Source organism: Gavia stellata, chromosome 14 (genome assembly GCF_030936135.1).
Source record: "Gavia stellata isolate bGavSte3 chromosome 14, bGavSte3.hap2, whole genome shotgun sequence".
Lineage (NCBI taxonomy): Eukaryota > Metazoa > Chordata > Aves > Gaviiformes > Gaviidae > Gavia > Gavia stellata.
The window spans coordinates 19,940,217-19,960,090 of NC_082607.1; the positions used below are offsets into that span (position 1 = coordinate 19,940,217).

Below are 19,874 nucleotides of genomic sequence, written 5' to 3' on the forward strand. Positions count from 1 at the left end.
AAAATGTGCTATTAATTAAAGTAAGCTCTTTTTTTTCTAGGGTGAAGCAGGTGAAATAATTACAACCTTGCTGCCAGGACAGAAGGGCGACCCAGGATTTCCAGGTCTTCCGGGGATACCTGTAAGTTGTGTAAAGTACTATTAGGCTGTGTTCTGCCAAAAAGATAACATGAAAAGTATTTGTGTTATAGCACAATTGGAACATCTGGTGCTAGGGGATCCATATGTTTACATGGAGAAGCAGGGCTCACACTTAACGTACTTGTAGTTTATGGCTTGAGGGAAAGTAAGTGCTTCCATATTGCTCGTAATAGGGTGACCCACAGTGGCCTGAAAGGTCCCCTCGTCTGGAAAGTGGTATCCAGCACACAGCAGTACCCACAGTTACTTGCTTCTCTGTCTCCCCTGCCTGTTCTTCCTTCCTAGACATTTTCTGTATCAGTTCTGGAGTTCCCATCTTCACCCTGAGGCAAAGCAAGTAACATCTGCCTTTCTGGGTTGTAGCCACTATTTTGGGTGGTGGGAAGAGAGGGTAATGTCTCAGCTGTTCTCCTCATGTTGCACCACCTGAACAGTGTTTCTGTTCTCCCAGCAGTCTTCTGTGAAAACAGCTAGTGACTCCAGGCCCTGTGCTTCCCCACTGAGCCATTCATTGCTTTAGTGGAAGAACAAGGGGAGCAGAAAATGAGTCTATCGGACTGGACAGAAGCCAGAAACTCCCATTTCCTGGTACAGAGAGGCAAGCCCCAGGCTATTCTGACCAGACTGAGCCTGTTAGCATTTCTGTTCCTCTGATCTCTGCTTCCCTATTGTCTGTTTCTGGCTGGGAGGAATCACAAATACAAAGTGTTTTGTTGTTCTCTCCCAGTGCATGAAGAGAAAGAAAGCGCAAAAGTAGTTCAAAACAAACAAAAAAGCATTCCCTTATCCAAGCCAAAGAGATGTATTGATGCTGAGAGCAGAACACTCCTAACACGATGTACACTCTTTTAGGCCTTTCTACAAGGACAGATTGGTAGGTTAGTGGTCAGCTACTTCGATTTGACGTGTATGGGGTGCCAGCTCTTGGGTTTTCTTGACTTTGAAGGTCTCACTGGGTTTTTTGGGGTTTTTTTTTTGTAAAAAGGTGCCTCTCTCATAACCTCCTCCACTTTCTCAACAGGGCCCCCCCGGCTCCATGGGAGTACCAGGTCCAGTTGGCCCTCCAGGGCCCCCAGGTTTGACAGTAAGTTTCTTTAACCTGTTACCCATAAAGTGTTAAATGGGGCAGTTACTCTTTGTTTCATGTCCTCAGAGGCAGGTCAGTAAAGTGCAGAGATCTTGGTAGTCAAGACTTGGTATGAAGACAACAGCAACCATGCATTCAGTTCACCCTAGAGCTGCCACTGTGTACATTTAAATGCGATACATCTGAAATGCTCAGTCTGTTCCCAGACCTCTTTTTGCTTTAAATCAGGCTCAATCTTTGTGCAGGCTCCTTATTTGTGTGAAACCTGAGGGACAAGATTTAGCTTATTTAGACCAGTATGACTCTTTTCTTAATGTTTAATACCTGACTTTGATTTTATTTGATTCTCTCACTTAAAGGAATAAGTAATTTCTTACCTATTTGTGAAGTTGAATAGCATGAGGAAGAGCTCTCAGAGGAATGCAAGGTGCCTTGTCAACATGTGTATAATGCACAGGAGTCAAAGTAGCAGCATTGTTGTTTTGGGTTTTTTCCCCAAAGGGGGCATGTGAAGTGCTTGGAAATTACTTTTTTTGTTTGTTTCCTTTTTTGATAGGGACCTCCTGGTCCACCAGGGCTGCCAGGACCTAAGGTACTTTCTTTCCCTCATTGGTGGTGGTGGTGATGGACTGTTTCGGGTTTTTTTCTGTTCATTTGTGACTTCTAAGGGCTGATGAGTTATACTTTTTGCAGGGTAATATGGGTTTGAATTTCCAAGGACCCAAAGGTGAAAAAGTGAGTAGATGACCATGATGATATTTTTGCTTATTACTTTCAAAACATTTATGCATGCCATTTTGGCTTGTATTGCCTGTAACAAACTGCCATCTTCTTGCACATTAGGGTGAACAAGGTCTTCAGGGACCTCCAGGGCCACCAGGACAAATTGGAGAACAGAAGAGACCAAATGACATTGAGTTTCAGAAAGGAGATCAGGTGAGTGGGAAGCTATATCCCTCTGCAATGAGCATGTGATCAAGCTGCAGCCTCCATTGGTTTGGCTCATATATACTCACATCCTGCTTACTGCAGAGGTTCTATTATTTTTCTCAAAGTACTATTTAATCCCTGAGTATTTTTCCTTTAATAGAAGGCATGCCAGTCACATTAGCTCAGTTACTGCCCTTAGTAAAATAACTGTTCTTAAGAAATCACTTAAAGGAAGTTCATAATAACAGTAAAAGCAGTTAAAATACTCTCATCCCTTGGAACACCCAGACTGGGATTTTCAAAGTTGTCTGGGGATTCAGATTCCCATTAATTAACCAGCTATGTCATCCATTGTGAAGAAGTCTTTCAAAAATTTTAACTCAATTTCTTTATTTATTTTTTTTTCCCTTCCTTTTTTGTCATTAGTGATGCCCCAAGATCTTTTATTCCTTGTGGTCTGAATAAAGTACTTTCCCTGTTTCTGGCCTCTCAAAAGTAAACATCAAGCCATACTATGACAGTAAACTCAAACTGTTGGTTTGATTTGTATGGATCGTTCCCCACCCATAAATGCCAAAAAGTCATAGGGAGAGTTGCCATTTTTTAAGTTATTACATTTTTTTCCTTTCTTCTTCACTGGGGAACATTTCACAGTACCATTTGATTCTGGGTGCCAGTCCATAGACAATCTGAGCAGCACCAGCAGGATCATGGGTGCCTGGATTTCATGTTTTCTTTGAATTTTCTGTGGTATTCTCAAATACCACCCTGGGTAATAGAAAAATTGAGGTAGATATTTTGAGGCAAGAGTGGTGAGTGATCATTTTTATGCTCTGGTTATTTTGCAAATGTCACTGTGGTAACTGAGCTTTAAACTGTTAGTTTCCTCCATCTGTATTTGGATCAGTTTCTTGCTTTCCACCTTTTCATCTTGGGCAATGTGTCAGAGAAAAAAGCTTTGGTATGCAGCAGTATTTTATTTTGGCAGGGGTGTAGGACAATTCTGCCCTTCCTCTTGATCAAAACCATTTGTTACCCTTCCTTTCAGAAGAACATTAGGCACCACTAAGGCATTCCCTAGAGCTATCCACTCATTTACATTTGCAATGCGCAGTCATCCTCCTAGAAAGGTCTCAGACTCTGGTTTTGTCTCTGTTTTACTGGATGGTAGGACAGAAGATAAAGAGCAGCATTGGGTGTCTTTATAGTTCTAAGAAAACACAAGGTGACGTTTTGACCACGCTGTGGTTGAAGCAAAAATTCATCTGACTTTATTAGGGTAAGAGTAATTTGCCTCTATCATCAGGGATCTCTGAAGGACTAAGTATACTGGCATTAAGTTACATAAATGTATAAAATAAAAGCATTCTAACTACATTACTTTTAATGCACTAAGACTTACAAACACAGTCTGAGTGCATTGCCTTTGACCAACATTAACAATGATTTCAAAGTTTAAAAATTTGTTTTTATTTCAACAAAGGTTATGCTTGGTAGTACACAATCAGTAAAAAAATTCAACATTACACTTATTTTTTTGTGAAATACACACGAAGTTCTGGTGTGTACCTCAACCCACGATCTCTGACTGAAAAATCAAGCGTATAGATGGGCTTGTAAAAGTCTGGGAGGTCTCCAAGAAAATAACAGAAACTCTGCACAGAAGCCTTTTGTGGATTCAGTAGCCTGTAACTTTTCTTTAGGTTAATGGAGAAGAGATTTAAGAACTTGTACAAAGGTGTAACAAGACAAAATAGAAACCCTAACTTTTTAACACAGTGATCCTGTGACACTTTTCTGAGGAACACACTATTGATCCTGATGGCCTCACAACTTCAGTAATTACCAGTAATCTAACGACTGTTGCTCCTGTAATTTCAGCAGGATCTGGCATTTGTTCTTTCTTTCTTTCCTTTTTTTTCTTCCTTCTTTTTATTATTGTATAGCAGCTGCAGGCCACCAAACCAGCTGCTGTAGTGCACACAGGAGGCAGTTGTGTCTTAGTGGAGTGAATCATCTAAACAAACAGGATGAGCAGTTAATAAAATTTATAGATGCACTTGAAGTTCCACACAAAGAAAGAATAAATATGATCCTTTCCTGTTCATAGTACTTGGAAATCTAAATGACAGCAAACAAGATTCTATTTTTTTAAAAAAATCAACTGAGCTACTAGGGAGTGATGGAGGCTTTAATCCTCTTTTTCTTTGCCCGTGCTTGACAGGGTATTCCAGGTGATCCAGGCCCACCAGGACTTCCTGGGCCACAAGGCCCTCCTGTGAGTAGTCCTCTTTTAGTTCCTTTTTGTTGCATCTGTATCAGAACTGTAAATTCATTCTACTCTGGCTTGTGGGCTCAGTTTGAGATGACGTTTGTGTGTCCAGGGTCTTCCCGGTGGCGTAAAAGGTGAAAAAGGTGAGCAAGGAGAACCAGGCAAAAGAGTAAGTAGTCTGTTTAACCAACCGTTTATCTTTACAATCAGTGTTGTTTTTGAGAATTAAGTAAATGTTGAATTCAGGTGGGGCCATCAGCCTCTGGGTAAGAGACTTCTTTTTGTTTTCCATAACCTGGCAAAAGAGTAGGTGACGCATTTGGTTCATGAAAGTGCTTCTAGCTATGGATCTCTCAGTGCATTCTGATAGAATTATCTACACGTAGATCTTAGTTTGGGGGGCAGGAGAAACTAATTTGAATGATGTTATCTGGTTACATGTGGAAACCTTCTTCAAAGTTGTTGGACTGCTTGACTGAAGCAGCAGTTTTCTGTTTCCTTTTAGAGAGGGTCTTCATTCAGTTTGCTATGTACTGGGTTGGCAAGCAACATGAGATTGGTATATGTTTAAGCTGGCCTATGTAAACTCATTCTCAGTGGGTTTACTTGTGAGGTGAGTCACAAAACCAAGTCTCTGAACACTGCATTAAGACCAAAAGTCCATTTGTCACTTCCCAAGAGGCTACTTCAGTTTATGTGCTATCTGGGGAGGGGATGAGTCAGGATAGCTGCATCTGAGGATAGTACAAGTCACTTTGTTCCTGTCTAGACTCAAATCCATCATGGATAATCACAGCTCAGAAAAGCTGAGGAAGATCATAGAAGTGCTAAGAAATAGGATGAAAATAACATGGCTGGACCAGCAAAGAAAAGATAAGCTGCTACCAGCTCAAAGTACTCTGTATTTTCACTGTCACAGCTACTGAACCCATAGTTTCATCAACATAACGGGCCCCTTTGAAAACCAAGATACAAGTCTTGCTCAGGTTAATTGGACAATATATAAACACTGTTTAGAAACATATTCGTAATAGGTTTTCCAATTTCCATAGGAAATAAATACAATGGAAACAAATGTTTGGTATTCTAGATAAAATCCTTCTTAGTTGCTGAGATTTATAGGAGGCCTTTGATTTGCCTTCTTTAAGGAACATAAGAAATGAGGCAGATTTATAAAGCCAAAATTCTTGTTATATTTTGAGTGGGTTTTGAATTGTATTTTCCAAGTTGCTTCTCTCTGCAAAAGTAAATGGGAACCACATAAATTTGCAAAGATCTGAAAGGATAAAAGTCCTGAGGGGATATGGCAGATGCCTTTTGCCAAAAGCTTGTTTGCCAACATTTTTGTTTGGTTTTATCGCTCTGAATTTGGGCATGTTGCATACTTAAAATGCAGTTTTGCTATTAAGTTACTCTAAAGCTGCCTTTTAGGACTCCATATGATTCTGTGTGGCTCAAACCCATTTCAGATATACTCATAAAAATGTCAGTATATGTAACCAAACAGGTAGTTCTGCAAATTCACAGGAAATCTTAAAACCTCGTTTTTGAGAATCAGAACTCATCACTGATAATAAAGAATTCACAAATCACATTATAGTCTAATACACTATATCTGTCAGGTCTTATTATCAACTTCTCTGTGATTGAGAGCTGATCTGTGTTTCACTGTGGTGAAACTTAATCACCTATTCTAGTTCTGTTCTAGCAGGTGTCCCCCATACATACTGCTTCTGTAATGCTAACAGTAGAGTTCTATTTGTCTTGCCCAGTGAATGGTCTGAAATGAAGTGGAGCTTGCGCTACTTTTAGTGCAACAATGACAAATCCGTTCAGCAAGAATATATGGTTTTTAGAAGTCACTTCTTTGAGCAGAGTTGCAATTTATATTTCTCTTGATACTGTTCTTCAGAAAATTGTGTTTGGTTTAAAGGAGAGTTAAAATTCAAACACAAAAATGTTTGTATTTAAGTTCACCGGTCACATTACACTAATTTCCTAACTAAATATAATGTTCTAGTGTTTAGGGAGTTAGGATCTGTTTTCCAAATAAAGGATTTCTCTAATGTTAAAATAAAGAGCGTCATTAACCACAGCAATAGTTAAAATCAGCAATAGTTAACTGGAGATCATTTTGTGCTGTATTCGCACATCTCTTTGAGACTTGACATGGTTTTGTGCTCTGTTTTTCAAAATGAAAAGCTCAGTTTAGATAACTCCATTGCTTATACTTGGTTGATGTCTTTGACGTATTTGTCACAAGGACTGCATTCTAGAGAAAGTTTGGTTTATTGAAAAATGGGAAATCAGTAACACTATTTCCGTAAGAATTCTTCACCACTGAAGCATTTTATTTCAATGCATGTTTATGTTTTTGAAGGGAAAGCCTGGCAAAGATGGAGAACCTGGTCAGCCTGGTAGGGATGTGAGTAACTCATACATTTCTAATCTAATCAGAATCCTTATAAGCTTTTCTTCTGATACGGAGATCTGAGTGTGATTATCATTCTCGTTTCTTGAAGGGTTTACCTGGTGGGCCTGGAATAAATGGTGCTCCAGGAAGAGAGGGTGAAAAGGTATGTCATGTTTATTCCTCATTATTGCTATAGTAGCATGAAAATCTGCCATCACTGAGTTCAGTTCTGGCTGAGTAGTAATTGCATTGCCTATGCTGTTGCAGTGTTGAGGAGTATTTGCAATAACTTTCTTGTGTGCTAATGTGCAGTATAAAAAATGGTCTTAATTTCATTGGCAGGGTGAAAAAGGTGACATTGGTCCTCCTGGTCCTCCTGGAATTGTAAGTTATTGATCCTTTCTTTTCTTTCTGCATTTGGTTGACAGTGTTGTCTTATCATAGTTCTTAGGTGACTGTGAGTCCCATCTCCAGGTATAACAATAACAGAACCAGTAAAGATTTCATATATTCACTAATAGAAATGATTGTTTCCTTCTTTCAAGATAGATTCTGTGCTCTAGGATTTGCTAGGTTACAAACACAAGGCTAAACTATAACCTCAGACCAGCAGAAATTGAGTCAGCTTCACTGAAGCCTGTTCTAACCATGTTGGCTTGGTAGTAAAAGTGCTTCCTATTAGGGAGAGCTCTTTCCTGGAATTTTACCTGGTAATTCAGTGGAGCGGGAAAAGCATCCTGTCATTGGTAAAAGGTTCGAAGTATGTTGAACTTTTCCTCCCTCACATCTCTTTACCATTCCAGTGCCTCTTTTCTTGGCAAGTTGTTTCACATGAACACGAAACATTTACAGGTCATTTCAAGACCGGGAATTGATGCAGCAGTGGGACCAAAAGGTAACAAAGGATTGCCAGGACTTCCAGGAGCCAAAGGGGAGCGTGGATTCTCTGGTAGGCCGGGCCCACCTGGCTTGCCAGGTTCTCCAGGTAGGAGTGCAAGCATTAAAATAAGCTGTATGCTCAAATGTCTGAATGGATATTTGGCTTCACAATCTTTTCACACTCCTTTTGACAGATGGACTGAGCAGAAAGTGAAAGCAGAACTATTTAGAGTTACCTTTGAGCTTGAAAGGGTGGCCCTTAGCTTATGGGGATAATATGAGGAATTCTGAACATTCATTGCCCCTGCTGTGGTGAACAGAGGATGCTAATCATCAAGGCTGTCAAACAGATACTAGCTTAACGGTCTTAGGGGTAACTGATCTCATATCATTTACCTATAACATACACTACCCATTGCCTTCCACAGAGAAAGTATTGTGTACCAGAAGTCTGGTACCTGGCCATCAAACCTAGTCTCTGCTGTACATTGGCCAGTACTAAAGGAAGAGATGATCTGAGTCTACAACGGGAGTGAGCAGTGACTCCTTTATTTGCCTTATACATGCACAGAGAAGAACATTATGATTCTAATGTTACAGCTTGTAAATGCTCTTTTTTCCATCAGGAATTCCTTTCATTAGTCCTGTTTTATCTTTTTTCCTTCATAAACTTAGTCATTGAGTTTCAGGTCAATTTTTCAAAGAAAAATCTCTGAAAATGCAAAATGTGCATATGTCAAACACTGCACATCAACATGTAGTTTGATTCCATAAAGGAAATGTTGTGGAGTACTTACATTGAAAGATACAGTCTTATCTGTAGCATGTTATTCATCGTATATCATTGTCATCCTTGCAAAAAAGTGATTTAAACCTTTGAGCTATCAAGGAACTAAGTTCTTCCCATCTTAGGGATCGCTACTATTGGACCTCCTGGCCCACCTGGCTTACCTGGTGAGAGAGGACAGAAGGGAGATCCAGGTTTACCTGGTGTTTCTATTCCTGGGCAACCAGGACTTGATGGACCACGAGGACCTCCAGGACCACCAGGTCCCCCGGGGCCACCTGCACCATCTGTTCCTCCTGGTAAGTGATGACCACAGACAGCAAGTAGAAGAGACTGAACAGCTTTGACATTCATTCTTTTTTTCCCTTTTTCTTCTTTTTTTTTTTTAATGCTACCTCCAAAGTTGTAGTTTATCAGCAGCTGAAGCCCATGAGATTCCAAGCTATTTGTATACATTCTCCAAGTCGGTCTCGTTGCAAATCAGGACATTTGTAGGAGAACTCTAGCCTTAAGGACAATTACAGAATTTGGGAATTCAATGGTGTGACTTGCAGTCTGGCTTTATCATGCCTCCTTCTACCTCAAGTGAGCCCTGCTGTGACTTATCTGTGTGATTCAGCTAGACTGGAGGAGAAGAAATCTTCTCAGACTTAAGGGACCTTTGTGCTAACTCACACAATAATGACAGTCCTCCAGGGCCAAGCAGATTTGGCCCAGATGTACAAAATCATCAAGTATTTTTCCAATTTATGTTACATCCTATTTAATCCAACTAATGAAAGTTACATTAAAATTTGTGCATAAAGCAGGAGGTAACCACTTTGACACTATGTTGAGTAAATTTAGCTTTCATGATATGATCTAATAAATGCTTGGAGGGACTATTCCCTACTAAGAGTTGTGATACCAGGAGAGTTAAAGGAGTAATTTTTCACAGATTTCCAGTTTCATTTGATAAACCACACAAAATTAGCTTGGGAGTGCACACTTTGGATGAAGGCTCTTAGCTCCTTTTTGGTATAAGGGAAGTTGGGAATGGGAGATGGAACATGAGAACTGGAAAGCTGTAGTGGAGAGGGGCTAACAGGGAGGAATCTAGTGTCTAGATGGCATTGGCATCTTCAGTCCCCTCACTCTGATATTTCATACACATGCTTTTATGATATGAGGCTGAATAACAGAATGTAGTGTAGAGATGGAAGTGTGCAGGCTGTGGGAAGTAGTGGGAGATAGTTGAGGTTGAGGAGAACTGATGATTGTTGTGTAGTATCACTGATTGCTTCCTTTTGAGTTTGGATTACATTGGTGGGTTTTCATTAGCAGTCCTCTGTCTGAATTGCCAAAATGTTTGGTCTGTGATTGTGTGGGTATATTAGAATATCCACACAAATACTAGGAATTACATTTTTGTACTGAATACATGTATTTATTAATTAATCATGTCAGTCTAACACAAACTGATCATTAAACTTCTCCCAATTCTCCTTAGATGAAGGGTTATGTGAGCAGGGGCCACCAGGTCCTCCAGGAATTCCAGGACAACAAGGCTTTACGGGGGAGCGAGGCCAAAAAGGTGAAGTGGCATGGCTATCTTGTTTTTTCTCTTTTTGTTAAAGCTTGTTAAACAATGTAAAGCCTGCATTAAATAAGGATAAACAGTATCTCCTCCCAGTAGGGTTGAGTGCAGATATTTTCTGTTTCCAAGTAAGAAAGCTGTTTTGTTCAGGTGTAGGTTAGTCCCTCATCTAGTGTTAAAGCACAGGAATCTCAAAGTGACTGAGGGTACAACCAATGCTAGGGCCTAGCATGGGTCATGATTAAAGTAAAATGGAACTTCAGGTTTATGAGTACCTCCCAGGTAGATAGAAACTTAAGTGCTTTGTAACAGCAGTTGCCAGCTCTATGTGAAAAAGTTTTATACTTACTTCATGAATAAATTTGACATTTTTTTATGGAAAGCAACATTGAAATTATAAATGCAAGATTCCTAATTTGAGTTGGTCAATCTACAATGAGTTTGTTTGTTTGGTAAGCAAAAAAAACACATCTTTAATGTGTATCCTTGTTTCCAAAAAGACAACCTTGCAATGAGGATGCCGATATGGGTAAGTGAGAATCTTTTCCTAGCTCAACCATGGACATCCTAGATGACTTTGGGCATCTCACTTCATTTTGTACTCCTTTCAAACAAAAGTCTTTTTTCTCATGGAGATTGTAACGATTAATTCATTAACCTACATGAGGTGCTTGAATACTACATTGAGCAATGTCAGAAAAATCTGTATGTGAGGGAAGTTCCTAAACTTCTGGAAACCATTTTTTTTTTTCTTTTTCGTTTTTTGTTTTTAATGAAATAAGTTTAGCCTATTGTCAAATCAATGAAACATTCCTAGTATTTATTGTGCCCTCTTGGAGTTTAATTAAAGTTAGGGATTTTGGTATATGTGTTTTAGAGTTGTAGTTTGAAGTGTCAAGTACCTACTTTAGAAGAGGACTCTTGCTGAGGAAAAAAGTCCACAGTTTTATTTTTTATTAATGAACACATTTTTGTTGTTTTAATTTCTTTTGTACTATCCTAAACAAATTCTAATCATATCTGATATTGGTTGTCTGACTCCTAGCAACCAAAAAGCTTCAGTGTGGCCTTCATGGGGGAAGCTTTCTAATATTTAAGCAATCATATCATCACGTAAAATAGACATTTTGGACTTGGTATTATAGATCAATAGCAAGAAAACAGTTGCTGTTGTGCTAAATTCTTTTGAAGTTTTCTAAGATCTGATGCTCAAGTATGCTTTTTGAATGCAAATCTTTTTAGGTGATCGAGGAGACACATGCTTCAATTGCATAGGAACTGGAATAACTGGGCCTCCCGGGGAGAGAGGACCACCAGGACCTCCAGGTAGTCCAGGTAAGGCTGTAGACTTCACTATTTTATTCAATATATTCTATAGAATCCCTTTTGTAGCTGAGTATCTGTGCATAATGCTAATGATATATCTGTATATTGTGTAGAAATTCAGATGCACAGTTGCTAGCTCCAGCATATAGTTGGTGCATGTCCTATTTTGCAGAGTTGGGAAGCGTTAGGAAGAAACAGGCTGGATAAGTGTAAAACAGTCACTCTTTCTTTTTTTAATCTGGTCTTTAAAAAAAAATTCTCTGATCAAAGGCAGACTCGCAAGCATTCTGTGTGTTGAAGGTTTATGGTCTGCTATAGATTTAACTGAAAGAGAGAAATTAACTTCTACTACTTGCTATTCCTGAAATGGTAGAGGAGCTGAAGCTTTTAAAAAGTGTGATCTTTTTTTACACTACTGATTTAACTTGGAGTTGCAAATTTTGTTCTGCTTAAATAAAATCAAGCTCTCACAAAAAAACAGACTAAACCTTGCCTAGTTTTAAAACAATTTAGCTATCATCTTATGCAAAAAGCATGCTTGATATTTACAACTTCTACAGTTTTATGTTTTTCTGCACTACTCAGGTTCTCCTGGTTTTCCTGGACCAAAAGGTGAAAAGGGGCTTCCTGGATTAACTGGCCTTGTAGGGCCACCAGTAAGTGGTGGTGTTATATTCTGGTGGGAAAATAGTGTCTCATGTGTCCTGCATGTTTGGTAGATCTGTGCACAGTAGATATGAATTCTTGTCTAATACTTCTTTTTTTGTCCATAACTAGCTTGAATGCATAATTCTTATATTGTGCCAAACTCGGGGAGTAAAAGAAAAATTAAAATGCTTTTTTTCTCTCTTTTTTTTTTAATTATTTTTTTTTTAATTATTTCCCCTCAGGGATTCCCAGGGTCCCCAGGTGCTCCTGGGAGACCTGGTCCCAAAGGAGACCCAGGGGATGTCCTGACTTCTCCAAGAATGAAAGGTGACAAAGGAGACCCTGGCTTCCCAGGACCTCCAGGTCTTCCTGGCATAGATGGCACTCCTGGACGAGATGGACTGCCAGGTCTACCTGGCCCTAAAGGGGAACCTGTGAGTTCCATTTTATGCTGTCGTTGATTGGACGGATGTTTTGGGAAGTCCTGGATGCATTTGACATGGTGCAGATAAGAGGACTGGCAAATGCACTTTTTTCTGAATGTGACTAACGCAGTAATTCTCTTCAGTAGATGCCAGTCTAGTGATGATGTACAGAGGTACTCCCTGAATCTGTCAATGCCTCTAAAAATAAGCTGAGACTTGTCTTGGGTAGTGTCAGGTGGTCCCTTCTGCCATTGTCTACATTTCACCTATGTAGTGTGAAGAAGTAAGTAGCCAGGTTTAGACATCTCTACCATGCTAGTAAGATGTAGGCAGCTAATGGCCTTGAGAGCTAGAAGGATGGAAACTGCCAAAGAGTTTCAACACAGAAGCAATGAAACACTTTTCTCCTTTGCTAGTGAATACATGTTTCTCTTTCCTTTCCTGCTCTTCCTTTTTTCAGGGCAGTGTTGCATTCAAAGGAGAAATGGGTATTCCAGGCGATCCAGGAATACCAGGTCTTCCTGGAGACAAAGGACTTCCTGGACCTCCTGGTTTTGGTCCACAAGGTTCACCTGGTGAAAAAGGCATCCAAGGTGTATCAGGCCGTCCAGGGCCTCCTGGAGTTCCTGGTGAGTGGGTATCTGTGTGCTATTGAACAAAAGCTGTAAAATCAAGTTTTGTCCTTTTGCTTAGGATAGTTCTCAGAACATAATGCTGCTTTTAAGCTTTTCCCAAAGGCGTTTTAAGACCTAGTATTTATAGGTTCCCATACTGAAGGTCATCACAGAATCACAAAGTGAGCAGAATTTGTGCTATCTTACTATAGGCACATGACTCACCTTTCTGCTCTGACCTCTAGAGAAGCTTCGCCTTCTCAACTGACTATAGTGGAAATGCATTGTAACTACCATCTGGCTTATGCTTAATAATACTGCAACTACAACAGTTTTTGAAAACAAGGGTTTACTTTGAACAAGTTTGCTTTTGTTACTTGTCAGCTACACAGATCCTGATCAAGCTGTGCTGGTATCAGCTATGGAAAATACTATTCACATGATGGTATCTAGGAGAAAGCCAAAAAAAAATAACATTTCAAGAAAACTGTCTTAACATTAAACACTGCTTCTAAGCCTATAAGTGCTGTATGGGGCTCAGGGGTAGATAGCCTATTGGGTAAATTGTTGCTGGTGTTGATAATATCTTTGTAAGCTTGGGATGTGGCTAGCATCTTTTTCTGCGCAAAGAAACTCCTACTGAGTGATACATATTTATTCTTTTTGGTTTTAGGTCCAAAAGGTGACCCTGGCCAGACTATTACAGAACCAGGAGTTCCTGGCCCCCCTGGTCCTCCAGGAAGAAATGGTGACCCAGGTCTTCCCGGTAAAGCAGCAACTAGATATCCAGGGAATTCCAAGAGCTTTTTATTCTGATTGATTCTTGATAACTATGTTGATTTTCTTCTTACAGGAGATCCTGGTCAGCCAGGTCAGCGTGGCTTATCAGGCATCCCAGGTGCAAAGGGAGAGCCAGGCATTCCTGGCATTGGACTTCCAGGTCCACCAGGCCCAAAAGGTATGTTTACAGCCTTATTACTGTATTGTACTGGCTGGAAGAGGGGACATAGAGGGTTGTGTCTCCTCACTTTATCCTGGTGAGTTGATTTTTTTTGTCTCTAGAATCCTTTAAAAATGTTTCGTCTTGCATTTATGCATCTTTATAATAGTTTCAGAAGTATCAGGAAAAAAACCTGCTGAGCTCTTATTTCTCTGTTCACTGTACTGCTCCTTCATGGTAGCTTACATTCTTCAGTAAACCAAGGACACAAAAGCAATTGGGTAGAACTTTGGGAAATGATGAATGTTTGAGCTTGAATCAATAAATGATCTCCAAATGCTGCCTCAAGATGTTAATGTTTCTGATGTGAACTGTTTGTAATTTTTGTTAGCACACACAGCATGGGGAGTGCCCTCCTCTGAGAGGAGTCCCAGAGATTCTCTGTGGCAAAGACAGTATACTCAAAAGTAAACTCAGCCAAACAGGTACCCCTCAAGTATGCTTGAGCTAGCATAGAACCTCTTTTCAGAGATTACTTTTCATGGGCCCTAAGCATTTCTGGAAGAGTTGTTCTAATGCTCTCTGGTGTCCTCTCCTCTGCGGCCCTAACCTCCATGTCATGTGCAGGTTTCCCAGGGACTCCAGGCCCCCCCGGAGCTCCGGGAACTCCAGGTCGCCCTGGTCTAGATGGACCTCCTGGACCACCTGGTTTCCCAGGACAGAAGGTCTGTGTTTGCTTGTTTAATATAAAATTTCACTCTCTTAGAGGTTCTTCTGCATCAGTGGGAAGTTGGTGGGGAGGATTTCACCTCTTGTTGTCAGCTTTCGATGGCGGGGAAGTCACCTTCTCTACTTGAGGTTTAGAGAGGGTAGGAAAAAAGAAATTGAACTCTAAGATGGTGGGCATTTTTTCTTTGCTACTTTAACATTTTTAGGATAACAAATTTTAAAAAATTTGTTAATTTATTACAGGGTGAACGTGGATTTGGAGTTCAAGGACCACCTGGACCCCCAGGACCACCAGGCACAAAAGGAGTTCAAGGACCTAAAGGGGATCCTGGCTTCCCAGGAAATCCTGGTCTCCCAGGACGGGCAGGTTTTGATGGAACTCCAGGGCCCAAAGGTATGGAGAACTCTCCCCTTTTCTGTTCCCTATTGAACTTTAAAAAATGTAGATGCACTGGGAGTCGTATGGCAGTTAAATACAAGCAGTGCTGACTTCAGAGCAATTACTTCAGGGTCCATTTTTCCAAATCAGAGACACCTGTGTAAATGGAAGCTTGTGTTCTCAAAAGACAAGAAAGGAAGGGAGTCAATACCAATCTGTGGGACAATATTTGAAAGTCTGTATTCTAAAGACAAACCATATTAAAATGGGGGTAAAACTTTTTCAGTAGAATAATTGTCATTTAGATGCACTGTGCTTCAACGTGCAGAGGGTTAGCAATTCACAAATTCCTATTGTTAATCATTGTCTGTATTGAACTGCAGAGCGTGCCTGGTTTGCTGGAGAGCATCTGTTGAGTTTGCTGTGGATTATGTTGCAATAACATGTCTCTGTGTAGCCTAAAAATGTAAACTGCATGCATTCCACACAGAGTGAGGACAAATTTCTGGCTTTCAGAAATAGCCTCTGAAGTGTGATTTTTTTTTTTTTTTTTTTCCTGTGTCAGATCCATATTTATTTGCATGCAAGGACGAGATTTCAAGTACAGTATGCAGGCACTCTGCTTCTGAAAGCAAGTGTCTTTGAACTGAGTTCACTATTTAACTAAACAAGAGTGTTCTTTTAGGTGACCCTGGACCAAGTGGACCACCAGGACTCCCAGGCCCACCAGGCATCCCTGGCATTGGTGGTCAAGGTCCACCTGGATCTCCAGGACCTCCGGGTCCTGTTGGCCCCCCAGGTAAAACTCGCATGAATTGTACCCTTAGGTTATTTCTGGTGTGCACCAAGCAGGTATACAGGACGCTGAAGGTCCCACTGAACAGATAGGCAAGGAAAGATGAGAGACTTCATGTCTATTAGCTTGTCTGTCTTGCTGGTCAAGCGGGCAAAACTTGGTACATCGTGCTTTTTACTGAAATCAGAAGTGGAGTTACATTCAGCCCTGGGGTGTAAAAAGCCCACTTTGGAGAAGACTTGGAGCCTTAGCAGAAATTCTAGAAAGTATTGTGCACAGATAGTGACAAAATCTCTGTGAAGGGGTTTATCGCAATACTCTTCAGGACAAGACAGAAGGGAGCACAATGTCAGTGCAGAGGTTTTGGGGATACATTAAGAGGAAGAAAGCTGCCTTTAGCTGCTTGTACCATGCTGTCATTACATTGCTTTCAAATAGCAAGACGGTTCTTAAATTCCAAAGTAGTTTTCTACCTTACCAAACTGTATTCCAAATTCACTGGGTGAGAGGTATTTTTGAATAACTTTTTTACATTATTATCTAGAAAATTAATTTCTGGTTTGGAAAAAAAGCAGGCAAACTCAATCCCCTATTTGTCCTCTGTCTACTTACATGGTGAGTGCAAAATCAAGGGAGTAATTCAGGTTCTCCGTGATGTGGCTAGGTGCCTTTTTTTTTTTCCTCCAAACGGAAGCTTGAAGCACAATTTAACTCTATTAATGTGGAAAGGAAGAAAGCATGAGTATTCCAAACTAGCTGGTTCATTATTTTGTAGAGGAGAAAATGTTCTCCAAGTAGTGACGTGATACTGTTTTAACAGAAGCCTGTCAGTAAAAGAGGTCATACACATTTGTCTTGTCATAAGCACACCTGGAAAAGAGCTTTAGAATTCTTCTTACACAAACCTCTGAGTTCTGGCGTTCCTGATTCCCTCACACACTTTTTTTCCTGCAAAACCAAGTTTTATGAGTCCTGATAGGTTTAAAGTAAATTGACAAAGTAGAATCTAGGATAGTGGTAATTAGGAATATGTCTCTGAAGGGAGTTTGATTGTCTTTTGTCTAAAATGACTGGTGACTGATGAAGATAGGAACTTGTTCCATCTCTGCACAAAGGGTACATGTGCACGCAAGCACATCATTCTATTCACAAAGTTTGTTCAGGGAAATTCCTTTTCCCCTTCATTCAGTGAAGCCATTCAGTTGGTTTGCACCAACTCCTGATGTTGCAAATGTGTGGCAGTCACCGCAGTGAGAACACTCTCTGTGAACTTGAGCATGCCTGCTGCTGAAACGTTTCAAAACCCATCTGGTTCTTGCCGTGCCTGTGTGACTGTTTACGTTGCATGTTTGTGAGCTACGCTTTTTGTATTTGTTTGTATGCCAGCACTGGGGTTGGCATTGTTTGCAATGCATGCTGAAAAATTCATGGCCAACTCTAAGGCCATGGGTCACAGATTGGTTGATCATATTCAGATCTTTATGACCTGTGAGCTGAAATTCAGCAAAGTGCTTAACTTGAAGGTAGGCAAGCACTCGAGTAAGTAGGCCCATGCAGTTTGAGTTCTACTCACATATATAAAGCGTGGGTCATGTTTAAGTTTTTCACAAGTTTCCCAGTGGGGAAAGGAATGTCTAGTTGCTGCACCAGCAAGCCTTGAATGTGTCCAGTATTAAGAGCTAGGGACAGAAGGGGTCTGGACATGTGCACAGAAGTTCCCTGAGCCAGCAGGTGGGTCCTCTGCCTGGCTTACTGTGCTTGCTATACCGTCCTGAACCTATGGTTGCACTTGAGGCTGAACTGAAACAGAAGGCAACACAGGTGTGTATTTGGGGTGAGATGTATTAGTATGAGTTTGAATGTTTCATCCAATGCATGTTTTCTTGTCTTCTTGTGACATCTCTTCTGGTGTTAGCCAGAATTTTATTTCATGTGGTCACTGATTTATTCTGCAAAATACCAACTTTGACAAATGCACAATTATTACTAGAGTTGGTGGATTTGAAATGCTTATATTTTCGCTCTTCGTGTCTGTACTGACTAATCGTTGTGGCTACTAACAGCATGGTGGCTCTGAAATGTAGTGCATTGTTGAAGGTCCCACTTGAGAAGTCCTCATTATTTCCCTTGGCACTGCTATTTCTCTGTTTTGTGCAGAATGCCTTACGTTCCGATCTCCCATCCCTTGTTTGTTTTACTAGGCTGTTTTGATTCTGTTCCTTTATGCAACATTGGGTAGTTTCTGGGGCTCTGTTTTTCAAGTAATTTGGAAAACTCTTGAAAGGATTTCCCTGTTCAGAATTTCCTTTCTTTGCACCACCATTTCTTCAAATAGTTTGCAGTAACTCAACATTCTTCTTTTTTTTGAATATGTAACAAATTGCTTCAGAATTTATTGTGTTGTTTGTATTGTTCTAATTATGAAACTGTTACATTTTTGAGAACCAGAAATTCGATTAGAATTAATTTCCATTTGAAAAAGTATCTTTACCATTCTAGATACAGTTTGTCCTATTACTGGGTTTTATATTATTTTCTCTTTTTTTTTTTTTTTCACTTGCTGACAGCAATCCCTTAAACACAGAGCATGTGCAGTCCATATCCATCCTCCAGTACTGTTTTTTCTCTGCAAAGTAAGCAGTTGCAGGCACATGACACCATAGCTTAATGCAGTGATAAGCTGCTGCCGAAGGGAAGCATGCTTATCATTAAATAAATGGAAGTCTACAGCCTATGCTGTCAAGAATACTTGATCTGCCTTTTTAGTGTGCAGAGAACACACCATGACATCACTCCTAAACTTGTTCCTGCAGTCGAGAGCAGGGGTCACCATTACAGAGTTAGAGTAATACTGCCTTGTGGTTATTTATGAGGTTTTGGCACGGTGTTGTTATAATCTTAGTAGACTATGCTAGGGCATGTAACATGCAATATACTATCTCTGTAGGTGTAACAATGTAAATTTGCATAATAGAACTAGAAGAATGGGAAAAAAAATATTTAGCAGGTTTTTGTGTTATAAAGAAGAATCATCTTTTGAACATCTCTATTTGAAGGGATTTACCAGAATGTGATGCAGATCAACAAGAAGCTTATTGGTAGGATGTACTCTATTGTTCAGAAAGTGTCCAAGCCAGTATCTAGTAATGACAGTTTGGTGTAAGAAACAGTTCAGAAAAAGCTTGTTCCCCTGTTGCAAAGAGATTACTAGACAAGGAGAGAGGGAAAAATAATTTTATTTTTAAAATATACCATCAATATTTGAAAATATCTCACTGAGTTTCTTGTTTCTGCATACAGTGGTGGCTGCACTTTGAAAAAGACCTCTAAGTTTCCTTGCAGTTTGGTTTCTCTGAACTGCTTTAGTGTTGTATTCTTTGTACTTAGATCTGTTTTCGGTAACTTTAGGGTAGATTTTTTCTTTATTCTAATCTATATGTGCTTTATTTTGTTTCCTAACTTAACGACTATTACAACTCCTTACTGCTACCTGTCTCAACTTCCTGATGAGCTCTAACTCGTTGGCTTTTGAACCTCAAGGTTCCCCAGGTACTGTGGTTTCTTTACCAAAGCCTTTTCTTAACTTCAGATTTAAGAGGAATCCTTTTTTGTCAGCTACATTTCCAGATTGAGCATCTTCGCTGATACAGTGCACTGCAGGGAAACAAGCTGTCTGCTTGCTTCAGCAGTGCCTCGAGCTCAGTATCATTAGCATTAAACAATCTTAAGCATATTTTGACAATTCCTATTTTTCATTTGGGGAAATGTAATACAATGCAGAATTTTGCTATCCTTCAAAAATACTCAGCTGATGTTATCATAGAATGTCGTAAAATAGAATCATTAATGGAAATATACTTGTAAGAATCTCAATACTTAACGATAAAATACAAACCAGTCTAATCAATCTTGGCTTTTTGTTTTATTAATCA

General features: G+C 40.0%; 1 protein-coding gene across 1 annotated transcript in view; it reads left to right on the forward strand.

Annotated features, from left to right (window-relative positions):
- Nucleotides 1-19,874, forward strand: part of COL4A5 (collagen type IV alpha 5 chain) — an 81,669-nt gene that overhangs the window by 35,029 nt on the left and 26,766 nt on the right. The window contains exons 9-31 of the mRNA XM_059824582.1: nucleotides 41-121; nucleotides 1,163-1,225; nucleotides 1,785-1,820; nucleotides 1,922-1,963; nucleotides 2,072-2,164; nucleotides 4,383-4,436; nucleotides 4,543-4,599; nucleotides 6,811-6,855; nucleotides 6,953-7,006; nucleotides 7,186-7,227; nucleotides 7,696-7,828; nucleotides 8,635-8,808; nucleotides 9,999-10,082; nucleotides 11,328-11,420; nucleotides 11,997-12,067; nucleotides 12,302-12,493; nucleotides 12,945-13,113; nucleotides 13,772-13,864; nucleotides 13,952-14,056; nucleotides 14,666-14,763; nucleotides 15,011-15,161; nucleotides 15,832-15,945; nucleotides 19,483-19,491. Of these exons, the coding sequence (XP_059680565.1) occupies nucleotides 41-121; nucleotides 1,163-1,225; nucleotides 1,785-1,820; nucleotides 1,922-1,963; nucleotides 2,072-2,164; nucleotides 4,383-4,436; nucleotides 4,543-4,599; nucleotides 6,811-6,855; nucleotides 6,953-7,006; nucleotides 7,186-7,227; nucleotides 7,696-7,828; nucleotides 8,635-8,808; nucleotides 9,999-10,082; nucleotides 11,328-11,420; nucleotides 11,997-12,067; nucleotides 12,302-12,493; nucleotides 12,945-13,113; nucleotides 13,772-13,864; nucleotides 13,952-14,056; nucleotides 14,666-14,763; nucleotides 15,011-15,161; nucleotides 15,832-15,945; nucleotides 19,483-19,491 (2,053 nt within the window). The remainder of the gene's footprint in view (nucleotides 1-40; nucleotides 122-1,162; nucleotides 1,226-1,784; nucleotides 1,821-1,921; nucleotides 1,964-2,071; nucleotides 2,165-4,382; nucleotides 4,437-4,542; nucleotides 4,600-6,810; nucleotides 6,856-6,952; nucleotides 7,007-7,185; nucleotides 7,228-7,695; nucleotides 7,829-8,634; nucleotides 8,809-9,998; nucleotides 10,083-11,327; nucleotides 11,421-11,996; nucleotides 12,068-12,301; nucleotides 12,494-12,944; nucleotides 13,114-13,771; nucleotides 13,865-13,951; nucleotides 14,057-14,665; nucleotides 14,764-15,010; nucleotides 15,162-15,831; nucleotides 15,946-19,482; nucleotides 19,492-19,874) is intronic.